Below are 17,490 nucleotides of genomic sequence, written 5' to 3'. Positions count from 1 at the left end.
AATAGAAAACTGATACATAAGCTTTCTCCCAGGGCACCATTTGTGGGTTTTTTTTCCCCCACTAAATGGTTTTGGGTGCCTATAGAATTTAACTACATCATCATTTTTTAAAAGACCCTGACAAAATGGACACTCTCTTCAGGATAAAGTTGAGAAAATCCTTTTAAAAGTCTCCCTAAATCAAACAATTCTACATGCATTCCACTAAAGATTCAGGGATTGGACCCAATCCTGGAAGCCTTTTCCTACAAAATTTGGAAAATCTCTTTTTGCAGAATCAACTTAAGTTACTTGAAGAGATAATAGTAAAAATAAATAAAATTTGTAGAATGCTTAGTATTATGCTAGAATCTTTATATACATGCCAATTAGTTTTCATTTCTTTGCTGTAAGATGCTATTGTTTCCTGCAGCTTTAAAGACGAAGACTCAAAGCAGAACTTTTCAATTATTTCTTGGTTAGTAGTAGAGCTGAAACTTGAGCCAGTTTTGTGTGTGTTTGTTTGTTTTTGTTTTTGTTTTGGCTGTAAATCTCACGTAATTTCCTTCTTCCCTATGGTTAGAGGGGAGAACTAGAAGGGGAGAGAAGCTTTGCCTAGCACCTTGGATTTCTGCTCTATCCTGGGTGACCTTGAGAACTCGTGGGGCTCAGAATGTGCCCACATCCTTGCACTCAGGCAGCTGAGTTGAATCTTGGTCACCCAGCTCTCATTCCTTTTCCAAGGATAGTATCTAGGTCAGCCTTTTCCCACCATTGGCTGTTTCTTTTTTTAATCTGCAATTCATATTTAACCACTTTGACCCCAGAAGTGTGTTCAGGAAACGGAAGATGTAGTTAATGCAGACTTTGGAAACAAGAAAATACCCAACATGTTGAGTATATTCAGTTTTTAAAATTGGTTGGGTTTCTTTCATCTATTGTCTAGTTTAATTTTCATTTCTTTTGCTTACCTGTGATGTTAGTATTACTTACCTGTTATATCAGATGAGAACATTTACACTAAGAAGGAATAAATCAGTTGCTAGGAGTTCAAACACCTGGGCATATTAGAACAGAAATTTATAGCCAGTTCTAGTTCTTTGTGATCAGCTTTTCTGCTTTGAAAACTGAAAGGTTAATCCTATAGTTTTTAAATGAACTTTTTAGAGTCCAGTTTTTGACTATGTTATGTTGAGATAAGAAGTGTTTTTTTCTTGATCCTAGCCATCTCCCCCTAATTTCTGTGATCATCGTCATTGTGGGCAATCATGGGGATATCGGAACCCCCATGACTATCTTGGTCTTGATCTTAGGAGTTCTAAAAATTTAGACCCAAGTTTTGGAGGACATTATCAGAGCAAATTCATTTTCTAATTTATTAAAAGCTAAGAACTGAAGATTTATTCATTCAGCATAAATATTTTTAATATTCCCTATTCTAAACATCATAAAGGTTAGTCCCTGCCCTGTATTTACTAACTCTAAAGAGAGCAGAGAAGTCCACAGAATCTGGGGTTATCAGCAGCACAGATTGTAGGATTGTGTCATTTAAATTTTGAAAATTCGTTTTGAATTATAGGCATGTGCCACCATGCCTTGCTAATTTTTGTATTTTTAGTAGAGACAGGGTTTCACCATGTTGTCAAAGCTGGTCTTGAATTCCTGATTTCAGGTGATCTACCCACCTTGGCCTCCCAAAGTACTAGGATTATAGGCATGAGCCACTGTGCCCAGCCTCTAAAGTTGCTTTAAACACTCAAGTTTCCTGATTCTGTGATCCATAGATTAGATCTGATATTTTCTAATTATGGGAATGCAGTGGCCCCTCTCTAAGACAGTTCATTCATTTGTAAAATGGAGTTAATACTAACATCTTTCTATTCCCATGAGATAATCCATGTAAAACATTTAATGCAAGGTTGGAACATATAAAGTGCTCATGTGTTTTAGCTCATCATTATCAGTATCATCGTCATCATCACATTAATAATTATAAAATATCAATACTAATAAAGTATGCTGATTATTATAATAGTAATAATGCCTTGTTAGAATTGATATTAGTGCTAGCATAGTATTCATTGCATATCTACAGCTAATCTTGACCCTCACATGCGTCCCCACATGGCCTGAGAGGACTGAAAAGGCTCATCAGGGAATACAGCAGTAAGGCCCCAAAAGGCAACTGTTTCTTCACCAACTGACAAATCTATGGCAGTTATATTGCAAAGAAAACCTCATTCCACATTTATTGTGTTATTATCATATCATAGCGAAGGGTTTCAGAGGCAATAAAAGAAATGCAATGGTCATCATAGATGAGTATACCAGCCAGCAGAACCAGGGACCTCCAGCTCCTAAATATTGGATGGAGCAGTTCATTTGACTGGTCCTAAAAACCAGAACATTTTCCTCAGGCCATTACTGTCTAGCCATTTACAGTAACAGTAAAGAGTATGTGGCAAAGAGGAAGGTGGGGAGGTTCTTGTTGCACTAAAACCAAAGATTTCTAAAAAGAAAAAAATTATTTTCCTCAAATCTCTCAAGCTACAATACACAATAAATTTTAATCGGTGCTCCCAATTTTGATTGAAATGGCTTCCCTTTGCACATACCTCTCTCTAACACAGCCGTGACGGGTGCCTCTGGGTACAAACACACCTAGTACATCTTCCCAAAACAAGGATTTCCACAGATGACTCTCCAGGAGAACATGTTTTCAGTCCTAATAGAAGAAAAAGTAATAATCCAGAGGGCAAGATAACATTGCAATTCATGGAGTCAGAGCTATGAATTTGATTCCACTAAATGTTATATTCTACAAGAGCAAAAAAAAAAAAAAAATGGAATTTTAAAAACTCATTCCTGTATCTCCAGTGCCCAGAATAGTAAAAGGCATATGGACTATTTACTGACACTTAGAAGGCATTAAATAACTACTTATTGAATCAATGAGCAAATAGATGTCTCCATCAAAACCTGTGTGACTCAAACAAGTGACTTCATCTCTCCCAGCTCATTGTCCTCATGTCTAAATAATACCCACCTTTCAGGGTTGATGAAAATGTTAAAAGTAATGGTCTACATAAGAAAGAATGGAGCTGTTTATTTTATACTCAATAAACCATTGTGATTGTGGTGATGTGGTTCCGCTGACTGCCATCACAGCAACCCTGTCTGCGTGAAAAACAGGCAAATTGCTTTATCCCTTGGAGCGACCTGTCCAAACGCCTTAGTATCCACTAGTAATTTTCAGAATGATGATTAGACTCATGAGGGAAGCAAATGATTGCTGTTTGTTCATGGGGTTGTGTGCGCGTCCAATTCCCATGTGATTCTGGTCAGTAGCTCCTCTCCGTGTGAGACTTTGTCATAAGGTTGCGGTGGCAGCACAAATGGATGCAGCATTTCTGGAAAGCACCATGACTGTGCATAGTAAGACCTTTCAATGGTTTAACTCGTTGGTCTTATGATTCTCCTTCTGGGATTAGTCATAAAGAAAGAACCACAGGTGCAGTCACAGATGGATGCATAGAATATTAATTACATCATTATTCCTATGTAGTGCAAAAATGCCAAAATCGTCTCAATATGCAACAGTATGGTAAGTTCAGTGGATGCATTATTATGCAGTCATTAAAAATCATGATGTAAAAAATGTTCAGCATATTTATCCTAAAGTTAAAAAAAGAAGATAAAATACTGTAATTTTGTCTTATTAAAACTTTATTTCTATAGTATATATGCTTAGATAAATGACCAATATACTCTTACAGTAGTCAGGTTATGGGTGATTTTCATTTTCTTTTTTTCTATAGAGGGCATATTTTCATGGAATAATCATTTGCTAATAATCAGACAAAATTTCATTAGAAAATAGAATACAGAACCATAAAGGTTAGTAGGAGCTTACAGCAAATTTTCAAAAGATGCATGAGTGAGGCATTTCTCACTTTCCCTAAACCCAGGAACCCTACTGCTTCTTGCATCCTTAGGAAAACCCAGTGAACAAATTCATGCTCAGATGTTTAAGCTTCATTGTCCTTGTTTACTTGAAGCAAGTAAACAGTCTTTAAAAATGACACCTGGGAAATGGAGACAATTTATACTGCTAAATGACTTGATAATCTTCATGTTACAACATCAGTGGGAGGCTGGGCTCACACCTGTAATCCCAGCACTTTGGGAGGCCAAGGCAGGATTGCTTGTGGCAGGGAGTTCAAATCCAGCCTGGGCAACATAGTGAGATCCCATCTTTACAAAAACAAAAAAATAAAAATCAATAAATAAAGCGTCAGTGGGAGAACTATTTCAGAACACAGACACCTGGAGTATCTTTCAAACATGCCACAGGGATAGATATTCCAAACTCTTTACCAAATCTGCATTCTTGTCTTCTTCCTGGCCATACCAGACTTACTTTGTTTGGGGTAGACACATTAAGTGATCTCTAACAACAACAAAAAAAGTGAGAATAGAAATTATGTATACCACTTTAAGACCTGGCCCATAAAAAGCTTCCATGCACTCTCTTCAGCACTCTTTTCAGCACTCTTTTCCTCCTTCTGGATGAGACAGTCACAGAGACTGTTGGAGCCATACGTTAAAGTCACCAAATCTTCATTAGCCTCTGTCCCTAGAAGAACCATCAGTTGATCTGTACACTCACCCAAGATTGTTATGTGAATAAGAAATATACTACATGGTTTTTAAATGTGTTATACAGGTTGAATATCCCTAATCCAAAAGAGCAAAATACTCTAAAATCCAAAACTTTTTGAGTGACAAAATGGCATTCAAAGTTAATGCTTATTGGAGCATTTCAGATTTTCAGGTTAGGTATGTTCAACTGGTGATGTGGTTAGGCTTTGTGTCTCCACCCAAATCTCACCTTGAATTGTAATCCCCATAATCCCCACATGTCAAGAGAGAGACCAGGTGGAGGTAATTGAATCATGGAGGCAGTTTCCCCCATGCTGTTCTCCTGACAGTGAGTGAGTTCTCATAAGATCTGATGGTTTTATAAGGAGCTCCTCCCTTTCACTCAGCACTTCTCCTTCTTGCCGCCTGGTGAAGAAGGTGCCCTCCTTCTCCTTTGCCTTCCACCATGATTGTAAGTTTCCTGAGGCCTCCCCAGGGATGCTGAACTGTGAGTCAATTAAACGTCTTTCCTTTATAAATTACCCAGACTTGGGCAGTACTTTATAGCAGTATGAAAATGAACTAACACAACCTGTGAGTCTAATGTGAATATTCCAAATCCCAAAAAATCTAAAATCCAAGACACTTCTGTTCCCAAGCATTTTGATTAAGGGATATTTGAAGGCCTAATTGCTACAGCAGCAAGTTAACTAATGTAGCACATTGTTTGTGGTTTATACTTTGCTTCACATGCAGCCTGGCCAAATTCATTCTTGATGGAGCAGTAGAGAGACCACTTTTATGGAGAGCACTGCACAAAAGAGGTGAACAAAAAGTCAGAGAATGTATACCATCTTGTAAATCACTAGCATCCGTTTCTCACCTGAAGGTTAAAAATGCACTAGTTTCAATAAAAAGTCTCTGGGAATAAATAAAAGATCATAATTCTTGGATTTGATTTTTTAATCTTTTATCTAGTTTTTGGTCTTTGCTATGGTCTGAATGTTTGTGTCCCTTCAGAACTCATATGTTGAAATCCTAACCCCCAATGTGATGGTATTAGGAGGTGGGGTCTTTGGGAGATGATTAGATCATGTGGGCAGAGACTTCATCAATGAGATGAGTGTCCTTTTATAAAAGACCCCACAGAGCTAGCTTGCCCCTGTCACCATGTGGGGACACAGCTAGAAGGTTCCATATATGAACCAGGAATGTGCCCTCATCAAGTACTGAATCTGCCGACCCTATGGTCTTAGACTTCCTGGCCTCCAGTACTATGAGAAATAAATTTCTTTTTTTTTTTTTTTTTTTTTTTTTTTTGAGACGGAGTCTCAGGCTGTTGCCCAGGCTGGAGTGCAGTGGCGCGATCTCGGCTCACTGCAAGCTCCGCCTCCCAGGTTCCCGCCATTCTCCTGCCTCAGCCTCCTGAGTAGCTGGGACTACAGGCGCCCGCCACCGCGCCCGGCTAATTTTTTTTTTTTTTGTATTTTTAGTAGAGACGGGGTTTCACTGTGGTCTCGATCTCCTGACCTTGTGATCCGCCCGCCTCGGCCTCCCAAAGTGCTGGGATTACAGGCTTGAGCCACCGCGCCCGGCCGAGAAATAAATTTCTATTGTTTATAAGCTGCCTAGTCTATGGCATTTTGTTAAAGCAGCCCGAACAAAGACAGTCTTTATTCTTCTAGTTGGATAGAGGTTCCATGATGGTAAGACCTTTGAATCATTTATTGTGGCAGTCCCAGTTCCTAGGAGGCTCCTGGAATAATAGGCATACAATATGTGTTCATAGAGTTGTAAACTAACGTAATGAATATAAGGTGGATAAAGACAAATTTATCTGATTTCCACCCTGAAACTTGGCCAGCAGTTTTCATTTGGCAGAGAAAAGATTTCCTCTGACACAGATATGTGATTAAACACAAAACACGTGCATGTCAGATAGTCAGTTTACAAATTCATTTCACATTATATCTATCAAATGTATCTAGAGACCGAAGGCAGCTAGCAAGTTTGTTGAGTGCAGAGGTCCCTTTTCCTGCCATCCTCTTCTTTTATCAGCATCAACTTTAACTCCCCGGCACCTTTCCAACTCTAATTTTGCGCAAGTTTGCGACCCGATGGCAGAGAGCCAGGTATTTACTCTCTCCTTATTATCCCAAGCAAATGGCTTAGCATTAAACAGCCAATAAATCACAATTTCCATGTGTGAGAAGGTCCAACTCCAAAGTGTTTAGTCTTAAAATGGGTCTATTGGTGCCAGCTACATAGTCAAAATGTTTGAAAGATTGGCTGTATACATACCACCTTCTTTCCTTTTCAGAGTTGTAGCTGTTGGTTGCTAATTCATTTATGTATTAGGGTCCTTCAGAGAAATGGAACTAATAGGATGTGAGTATAAAGAGATTTATTAAGATATTGGCTCATACTTTGTGGAGCCTTGGCCAGCTTGATAACTAGTGGAGGGGTCTGGCAAGCTGGAGCCTCAGAAAACAGTTACAGTTCAAGTCCAAAGGCAGGGTATTTGGTGAACAAGGGAAGCCAATATTACAGATGATGTCTGAAGAACACTCTTTTTCTCTGGGGAGGTCTGTCTTTGTTCTTTTCAGGCCTTAAACTGATTCAATGATGCCCCTTCACATTATGGAGGGCAATCTGCTTTACTTAACGTCCACCAGCTTAAATGTATTGAGAGTAATAGCAAAAACCACAATTACTTTTGCATCCGTGTAATCTCAACAACACCCTTACAGAACTATCCAGAATAATGCTTGACCAAACACTTGGACACTATGGCCCAGACAAGTTAAACACATAAAATCAACCATCACAGTTCACTTGCTTGCTCTTTTGATTTTGGTTGTTTTTTTCTTTGCTCCAATTCTCTTAGGTCCTTGAGGTCATCATTATTTCCATAGGGGTCATCTAATATGAAACCTTGTTGTGACCTAGAGAGTCCTAAGTCCACATTCCAGCTTCCCCACTGGCTTAGTGTGTAACAAAGTGCTTTGCCACTCAGCACCTCCAGTTCTGCCTCTGTGAATGGAGCTATTTTGCCTACCTAAGCTCATTATCATTAACAAATGGGATAAAACCATATTGAGAAGCTCTGTAAACACAAATTCACATTGAAACTGCTAACATTGTTTATGTATCAAAGGTCCTACCTTTCAAAACAACAAATGAGAAAATAGAAAATTCTGCAGGTGAAGCATATTTCAGTTGAGTAACTGCCTCATTGGAATAAAGAAAGACCAAATTCAGAAAGTAAGTTTATTAGTGAGGGAACAATGATTTTAAGGGTTAAGTGATGTAGGTGATTGATAAAGATGCCAGGAACAGTATCGAATTTAGAGTACACAGAATATTCATGTCTAAAGTCAGGCCTGTTGGGGAGTTAGCACACCATTCATCCTTCCCCGGTGAACTTAGTCCTGGCTGGACGTTAGGTGGCGCGGGAGTGCTGTGACAGCTAGAGTCAGGGGAGCTCTGATCACATGCGACTGTTCACGAGAATCTACTAAGGGACTAAACAGAACTTATCACTTCTCCACTTACAATGTACAGTTGACTCTTGAACAACACTAGCTGGAAGTGTGTGGGTCCACTTATATGTGGATTTTTGCCAATAAATATAGTTGCCCCTCTGAATTTGCAGCTTCAGCATCCACAGCCAAAGGCAGATCAAAGATACAGGACAGGAAGGACCAACTTCTCTTATCTGCAGGTTCTACAGTGCCAAGTGTGGGATTTGAGTGTGTGTGGATTTTGGTATCCGGGGTGGTCCTGGAAGCAATGCACCATGGATAACAAGGGATCACCATACAGTTAATATCTCACATGTGATTCAATTCTGGACTATCATGTGGTTGTCAGTCTCCACCCCTCAGGGGGCCTCTATGCCTAACATTCTTAACCAGACTGGTTCTTATAACTTCAAAAAATTGAGGAATTTCCAGAGATTGGGGAACAATTTGCTTGCTCAAACCTTATATTCACCACCACGGTAGCCCCCTTCTGACACTTTAGATTTAAGTTTCTTGTTCCTTTTTTTTTTTTTTTTAGCAAAAATGCCAAAACCACTCTCAGAGGGCTAGCCTTGCCCTGTGGCCCCTCCCGGTCAGTAGTCCAACATGGGTGTAGTTCCCAAGATCAATGTTCATTGTTCTTCGATAAGTTGACCCAGGGACAAAGGTGGGGATCTATTAAGCCCAGGCTGTTTCTTTGCAGACTCTCCTTTCCAGAAGTTCAAAAATATCATGGGATTCTCTCTCACCCAAGGTCACTTGTTACAGAACCATGTCTCGGGTATGCCTAGACATCCTGTTAACAAGCATTAGTATCTAGTCCTGCTTGAAACTTCTTGAGCCACTGGAGATGCCAATGAAGTAATTTTGCCATTGAACCAAAGATTATGTGGGTTCAGAAAACCTGGAGAAGACAAAACCAAGATTCACCAAAGACCATATTATAAACCTCTCGCGACATGCTTGCTGTGTGAAAAAAAAATGCAGTTTCCTTTTACTTCATTTATAATAAACAGATGTGTTCTTAAAAGCAGCACTGTGTTTCTGAATACATCACACTTTTGATACTCGATATGCAAAGATATTTACATCTACTTTTTTTTCCTGTGAGAACTGGAACAAAGATAAGTTTATAGTGTGCTTTTATTCCCTTTGTAATAATAGATGAATGGTTAACTTTCTTGGTGCAGCTTTGCGTGGTAGGCAGTTGTTTCAAAATGTGCAAAAAAAAATCAGTTTTATGAGCACTTTGCTCATATTGCTTCTCTGCCACTTTCCCTAGGAATGCCCCAGTGGTGTTGTTAATGAAGAAACCTTCAAAGAGATTTACTCGCAGTTCTTTCCACAGGGAGGTAAGTACAAATGTGGACTTGTTAACATACTATCAGAGTTACAATTACGCTTGCAGTGTTGAGTTTAGTTTAATTTTTCATAGCATGATGCTACATTTTTAATCGTTATGTAAAAGAATGCATAGCATGCAAGTGCATATAATTTTTAATGTATCATAAAAGCCAGCGACTTAGAAATTTTCAAATATCCAAGAGGATACTCTTTAGTTGAATACAACTATTACTGTGTGCCTAGTACTGTGTCTCTCAAATGCACAATGCTTTCTATTACGAGGGTGCTCAAAATGCCACAAAGCTCATTCACATGCATTATAGGTCTCACTTGATTCTCCCAACTCTCAAAATTAGGACAAACATAATTATCCTCAATTTACAGATATGAAATCTGGGGATTGGAGAAGGTAAATGGTTTGCTCCGGGCCACATATTGACTCAGTGGCAGATCTGGGTTATAACCTAGATTTTCTGCAGCCTCCCGTTGTATATTTTCTGCTGTTTTCTTTTAGTAATTCTTTGCTGTGCTCCCTCATCTGAGAAAATTGAAACCATCCTAGATATTATTTTAATTGGTAAGAAAACACAAGGATAGCGTAAAGATAATACATGCATGTTAGAGATGAGTGAAAATATATTCTTGCCATTGGACCTTACAGTTTTTCTTTCAATCACCTAACAGATGCCCAACTCATATTTGTCCCATAGCCTATGGTGTGCCCAGCCATGTGTGAGGTGCTGATCATGTAGGAGGAATAAGAGGAATAGGATGTGGTCTTTCTCCAAAATAATGTTATAGCTTAGTGTAGCAGATGGGCAATGTCAATCTCAAGTATAACTGTGATTATGGGAGTTAAAAACTAATATTCTGAGGGCACAGTGCTGGCATGATTAAATTAGCTGCAGGACAGAGAGGACATAAAAAGAGTCTCGCCAGATGAGTTGAACCTGAGCTGAAGTTGTTGCCATTCAGAAAGCATCTACTATGTGCCTGCCCCTGGCATGCCTCACCATCTAACAACCCCATCTGTAACCCTCATTTTTTTTAAAGATATACACGTGAAAAGTAAGGTGCAGAGAGTTTGATCCATTTCCAAAGTATATAGTCTTGCTCTCCCATTATACCTCTCAGGAGAAGTTCACTTCTCCTGAGAGTATGATGTCTTCCCGCTTTAAAAGCCAGTAGGGACATGACGTTTTAGGCAAATGGGACACTTGGGTCAGAGCATAGAACTGAAGGTGGGCATTTGCAGGAAATTGCCAGGATTTGGGTGTGAATAGGGTAGAGAGTGTACAATGGAGGGTGAAATGTCCTAGACAGTCAAGGATGCCATATGAAGAAATGGGACTTTATCCTTGAGGTGAAGCAAAGCCACTGAGAAGTTTAAGTGGGATCTGTTACAGTCAGATTTGTGTTTGGGATACATTTCGCTGATAGGTCTGTGGAAGATTAGCTTGAGGTCAGCAATACTGCAGGCGGGGGAGACTAATTAGAAGATTACTACTGTAGGAGGCAAAACACTAAGGTCTTTAAACAAGGATTTGCATAGGAGAAATTGAGAAGTGGGGACAGATTACAGACATACTTAGATGACAAAAATGGAAGAATTTAGTGATGAACTAGCTTTTTGTGGCATAAAAAGATGAAGAGAGGAGTTTCTGATGCCTTCCAGGATTCCATCATGGACACCAGGTGACTCTTTACATGAGCAGTAGTGGGATAATGATCTCAGTTTTGGACAAATTACATCTGAGGTGCCTGCGGGGATTTAGACTCAACTAGAAGTTGGTACAAATTTGAGGCTCAGAGGACAAGTCAGAGAAAGAGACAGCGATTTGAGAATTATTAATCAAGAAGTAGTGGTTAAATCCATGATGTAGATGAGGTTACTGGGGGAGTTATAAAAGGTGGTGAGCTCCATGAGGCCAGCAGGAAACCCCAGAACATATGTCAAGAACCATAAGGAAAAGGCATCCACAAAGGAGACGGAGAATGAACAGTTTATGGAAATAAACACAACAGAGATCGATAGTTCAGAAATGAAACAAAGTCTAGTAAGAATCAGAAGGTCTCTTTGGGGTGTGGCAACATGGGAGTCATTACTGGGCATGATCAGGACAGCCCAAGTGCCCTGGATGAAGTACCAGGGAGTGGAGCGCACAAGCAGAAGCCAAATTGCAGAGGGTGAAAAGGACGATGAGAAGAAAGCAGCGACCACCAATAGAGACAGCACTTACAGAAAGCTTTGCTGGAAGAGTGAAGTGATGACGAGGAAACTGGCCATAGTGCTGGGTAGATACCAGTGGAAGACTTTAGTTTTAATGTAGAAGAGATTGGACATTGTTTATACACAGGGAAGGAGCTGGTAAAGGAGATGTTACTAGCTTTAGGATAGAAAAGAAAAGAGATAAATAGGATTCAGATTTGGAGGAAAAAGATAGTGATGGGATAGGATGGTGGAGTCCATGAATCGGAAGTTCAGGAAGAAGGTTTTACCTCAAGGAGGGAACCATCTAGTACTTCCTTTCAACTCTGACGTCTACTCAACATAGGGGACAATTGTTTCTCTCTGTGATTATGGCCAGAGTTGACTTTGCCATTGACCTTGCTAATTGGCCTTTTATTTTACTAATTTCCACTTAAAGGAGCCACCATTATCTCCTGCCAAAGTAAACACAGTAGTCTCCAAACTGACTTCTCTGATTCTGATGACCCCTCCTCGAACCATAGTCTACTCTTAAAAATGAGTCAGAGTGATCCCATTAAAATGTAAGCAAATCATGTTACTGCTCTGCTCAAAACCATACCATTCCATAGAACATAAGCCACAACCTATAGAGTGGCCTACAAATGGTGGCCATCCCACCAGCACACCAGACATGCTGCTGCTCCTGGGTCTTTGAACTTGCTGTTCCCTCCGCCTGAAATTCTCTTCTCTCAAATATCTATCTCAAGATCTCATCACCTTTGCATTTACTCCAATGCCACTTTCTCAGTGAGACTTGCCCTGATCACTCTATCTTAAATTGCAATGCCTTGAACATTCCTCCTTCCCCTGCTTTATGTCTCTCTATAGCACTTGAGACAATCCAATAATATATATTTCACTTGTACTATTGTTGTTTTTGTCTTTCTCTCCACTAGAGTGTCAGCTCCAGGGGAACAGAAGATTTCTCCACTTTGTTTACTGTTGTATCCACAGGTCATGGGACAGTAACTGACAAGTAATAGCACTTGATAAATACTTTTTGCATGAATGAATGAATGACACCCACCTCACGTGGTGGCTATCACTGTACAATGGAATAGTATCTGTAAAAGGCTCTTTGAAAAGTGTACAGCACTTAAGTATTAGTTGTTTCATACAAGAGTCAGGTTTCCTTTGGGGTTTTAATTCCATTTGGTTTTAGCTAGTTTCGTGGATTTAAAACAATTTTGTGCCTGACTTGTCAAAACAATTTTTTGTTTTCGATGGACTCTTAAAAGAATTAAATTAGAATTCTAAGAAAACACAGGAAGACTTGTTATTAAGTGAATTTGGATATACTTTGGACGACAACTCTCCCACCCCATCTCGTTACTACAGTGCAGAGGGGAGGGCCCTTCTCACAGACCAGAGACAGGTATTGGTAATAGTACTTGATGCCAGGATTATAATGGGTTCACTGTCTGCACTAATGAGAGATTAATTTGGGGAATTAATTAACTACCTCATATTTCTCTAAATTGTTTAAAAACCCATAGATTTTTTAAAGAAAAATTATATTTACTGAGTGCCTACCAACATCTTAATAAGCATTAATATCAAAGCACCAATGCAGATGAAAATCCTGTTTTCAATCATTTCAAATCAAGTTATTACATACTAAAACTTGGATACAGCTCCACATTAAAATTATATCTTTATTTGAAAAACAACATTTCCGCATTAGAGAACATCTTCTTAAACAGAGCACATCTATTTTGCAAAGGATTCCTGTTACAAAATCCAAAGGGATTAGGGATTTGAGAAAAAATTACTGTTACACTCTTAACAATTATTTGATTATTCATGTTAATTGAATGCAGAAATCTGAACACGAGGCATTGCTGAAGGAAATGAAATAAAAGAATTATGATTTGCTTTGCATTAAAAAAATTAATATCATACATACAAATTGTTTCTTATATGTGGCCAGAAAAGGAAAAATGTCCTAAGGAAGAACGTGATCTCTGATGGCAAACAAATTCATATGATGGCCATCCTTACACTTCCATTCCACGGAGCCATCGTTTATTCAGGATGATGGTCTGAATGCAACAGGTTTTCTCATTATGAACAGTAACACTGATGGGTCCATACATCACAACATCTCACCATTTCCTCCAGGAAAGTGCTTTGTCTTATCTACAGAACTCTCTGCAATTTGTATTGTGTCAGGCTGTTAGCTTTCTCTACTGCTTTGTGAAACAGTTTATCAAGCCCAACTTGCTCGGTGAGCTGGATGTCAGAAAAAACTGGATTGAACACAGCCTCTTGTTTGCAGGGGATAAAGTATGGCTACTCTAAGGCAAGCAGAGAGGAGACGGCTTGTTGGTGCTACTGCCTATATGGTTACGCAACAACTTTTTAAACTCCACATATAATAGAAGCTTAGTATGTAAGCTTTTAGTTCACTAAACATTTTTAAAGCCCATAAAAATCATAGTTTCCTGGGCTATTTCTGCTCATGTTGTAGGAATGCACTTATGTTGTCTACACTAGGCATCTAATAGACAGCTGTTGAATGAATGAATGAATGAACGAGCTCAAGTCATAATAATCTATCAATAAACATTTATTAAGCAGCTGCTGTGTGCAAGGCACTTGAGTCAGATGAGTTCTGTAGACATAAAGATGAAAATTTAAAAGACTTCACCCACTGAGTATCCTTGTCCTAGGACAATATTTCTAACAATTTTTCAGAGTGATTTACAGAGGGCTTATTGACGGAAGCTACTATTCATGCATATGAACTTGCCTTACCACAGTAACGATGTCATGAATTGTATATTCCAATACATGAAGCTAATTCTATTCTTCGTGCTTGAATTCGATGGGAGTAGGGCTTTGGGATAGGAAAAAGAAATAAACCAGATTGATTTCATTCTACAAACCTGGGGCATGATAATCAAGTGTGTTTGTTCAAATACTATGAAGAACGAACTCAAGGGTTATTTGCTATATGCATTGTGTTCTCAATATAATTGGGTTAAGACTTTTGGACTAAGACAGTTCAGAGTTTGTGGACAGACTGCTACCTATCAAGGTATGTACCTCGAGTAGTTTACTTTTCTTGGCCTCAGGTTGTTTCTCTGTAAAATGTAGGAGTCACATCAAAGGAATCCTCAGGTTTTTTCTACTCTAGTATCCTTGGATTTCTAAGAGGTGGTATAGGAATATCTTGATTTCATTACCAACTCTACCATGAAGTAACTAGGTGACCTCAGTTTGTCACTAAAAGTCCCTATTTTTACCTTTGTTCAATGTAAATACAATGCTAAATCATATCCAAAATGTCTTCCCATCCTAAGAATCTGTAAATGTTGTTGCTCAACTATCAAATCTCAACATTTATTTTTCAGCTTCACAAGTAAAATTATAAGAAACTGAGGCAATCTCAGCTTAACAAACTCAGTAACTATTTTTGTTATTTAAAGAAATGTGATCAGGAAGAGATCATAGACGGAGAAGGGAGATCATTGTTACATCTTTTAAGCCCTGGACTGTACTGAAATCTAGATTCCAAGAAGCCAGTTATTCACTCTTTTAACAAATATTTATTGAGTGCTTAAGAACACAGTGGAGTAAAACCAGAACCACAGATGCTTCTGTAGACAGTTTCTCTTTTTGTCATTTTATCCAGTTTTCTGCCTCGCTGGACATTCCTATGCCTTTGCTTCTTTCTCTCACCCAATCAAAGCAAGTAGCTTCACTCCTCTTCTTTCAAACTTTCCACTATCTTCAAGTGCTTGCCAGAAGAAATCCAAACTCCATCAGAAGGACCATTGCTTTTTAGGACATAATTTTCTTGTCTTTTATTGAGCGGAAAATTGCATTAAATTACAGCTCGTCACCTAGACACACAACAGAAATCCTAAAAAGACAGAAAGTTATTTAAGGTGAAAAGATGTTACATTTGTAAAAGATTTGATCACATGTGTTTAAGGTAGTTGAAATAAAAGTGGCTTGTCCAGGAAATAATAGCTAATATTTATTGAAATTTTAATAAGTATATAGGCTTATTTCTAAACACTTTGCAAATAGTGTCTCATTTAAACTTTATAAGATCTCTATGAAGGCTGGGCACAGTAGCTCACGCCAGCACTTTGGGAGGCCAAGGCAGGCGGATCACCTGAGGTCAGGAGTTTGAGACCAGTCTGGCCAACGTGATGAAACCCTGTCTCTACTAAACATACAAAACTTCGCCAGGTGTGGTGGCAGGTGCCTGTAATCCCAGCTACTTGGGAGGCTGAGGTAGGAGAATTGCTTGAACCCAGGAGGTGGAGGTTGCAGTGAGCCGAGATCGTGCCATTGCACTCCAGCCTGGGGCCAAGAGCAAGACTTTGTCTCAAAAAAAAAAAAAAACAAACAAAAAAACAAAAAAAAACTCTATGAAGTACATACTGATGTTGTTATTTTGTAGATGAGGAAACTGAGCCACACAAAGGTAGAACAACTTGCTTGAGGTCATGCACTTAATCTTTGCTGAAGCTAAGATTTAAATTCAGGCAGTCTGACTCTACTATGCTATTACCAAAACCTCTGTGCATGGATTGTCTAGACTGGGAAGCTGCTGTAACTTCTAAAAGAACTGCCGAGGCACATTTAGAAGAACAGGATGTCCTCTGTACCACATTGAAAGCATAATTCCCACATGTCAAGCTTTAAGCTAGAAAAACTCCGTTTGAGAAGAATAGTAATTATCACATACCCATGTTCTTTTTTTTTTTTTTTTTGATTAAAAAAATAGCAAACATCGTTTGCTTTGAGCCATTATTCACAGTGAGTACTGCTTGCTAAGGTAAAAATATTTACTCTGATTGTAAAAACAGGGTAACAAGAGACTTGCTTAATGAAGCTCATTATAAAATATGCAAAATCTCTTTTTTTTTTCCTCCTCCGAAAATAAGTTTAACACACCATCGATCAATTCACATCTCCAGAGGGCACTATGTAGTTCAAGAAGTCTGTGAAAAAGTACTGTTGAGAGTAAAACGACTTTGCAAGTTGAAATAGGCTGCCAATTCTTGATAACTCTATAATGGAGCTTCCTAACAACAGAACTAAGTTTATGGTAATTAAACCCCTGGCTCCATATGCAAAAGGATTTCTTCCTGCAACCTATCAATACTGGATGGACGTCCACTCTAGATGTCACGGTGTTACATATTATTTAGACTCAATGTTGGTGCTTGGTTAGTTCACTGAAAATAGTGCTAGTAATTCCTGTGTTTAAAGATGAGTAGTTCCTCATAGCATATTAAAAAGGTGAGAGATGACCGAAGATGCCACTGTCATTTTGAGAAATTGAGTGTACAATCTACCTCATGAAATGTATAGCCTTCAGTAATGTTAATTACTGCACTGAAGCATTCAGGAAAAACAACCTATAAGGAGGCCGTGGGCCCTGAGAGCCAGGAGAGAAATTTAGATGACCTCTGACCTCTCTTATCTGGGGAGGGCAATTCTGTACTCCTGTTACTGTGACTTAGCTTCCTGACAGCCTATAAAAAGCAATTCATAAAGTAAAAAGTAAATCAATGATAAGTTAAAACCCAATAAAGGTTAAAAGTTAGAAAGAGATGAGATTTAAAACAGAAGATAAAAGGCTAGAGCCAATGAGCGAAAAGGTTACCATTTGATTTTGAAAAGACAAAAAAGGTTAAAATAAAAGGCTAAAGCCCATGAGATGAAACACTGAAAATAATCATGTAAATTTTATCAAGGTTCAAGCACAGAAACCCTTAGGAATGAAAG

General features: G+C 38.8%; 2 protein-coding genes across 32 annotated transcripts in view; one reads left to right on the top strand and one right to left on the bottom strand.

Moving 5' to 3' along the window:
• KCNIP4 (potassium voltage-gated channel interacting protein 4) overlaps nt 1–17,490 on the top strand; it is a 1,214,918-nt gene that overhangs the window by 1,176,507 nt on the left and 20,921 nt on the right. For all 12 annotated transcript variants that reach the window (XM_045393214.3, XM_005554562.5, XM_045393212.3 and 9 more), the window contains one exon: nt 9,427–9,496. In XM_045393214.3, coding sequence (XP_045249149.1) covers nt 9,427–9,496 — 70 coding nt within the window. The remainder of the gene's footprint in view (nt 1–9,426; nt 9,497–17,490) is intronic.
• Nucleotides 13,377–17,490, bottom strand: part of PACRGL (parkin coregulated like) — a 45,604-nt gene continuing 41,490 nt past the window's right edge. For all 20 annotated transcript variants that reach the window (XR_012434738.1, XR_010586770.2, XR_012434751.1 and 17 more), the window contains one exon: nt 13,377–15,607. Coding sequence is in view for 7 of the 20 variants with exons in the window: in XM_065544821.2 (XP_065400893.1) it covers nt 15,584–15,607 (24 nt within the window). In the remaining 13 variants the exon portion in view is untranslated. The remainder of the gene's footprint in view (nt 15,608–17,490) is intronic.

Source organism: Macaca fascicularis, chromosome 5 (assembly GCF_037993035.2).
Source record: "Macaca fascicularis isolate 582-1 chromosome 5, T2T-MFA8v1.1".
In the NCBI taxonomy this organism is placed as follows: Eukaryota; Metazoa; Chordata; class Mammalia; order Primates; family Cercopithecidae; genus Macaca; species Macaca fascicularis.
Note: the sequence above shows the minus strand (reverse complement) of the source record. Positions and strands in the feature narration are given on the sequence as shown.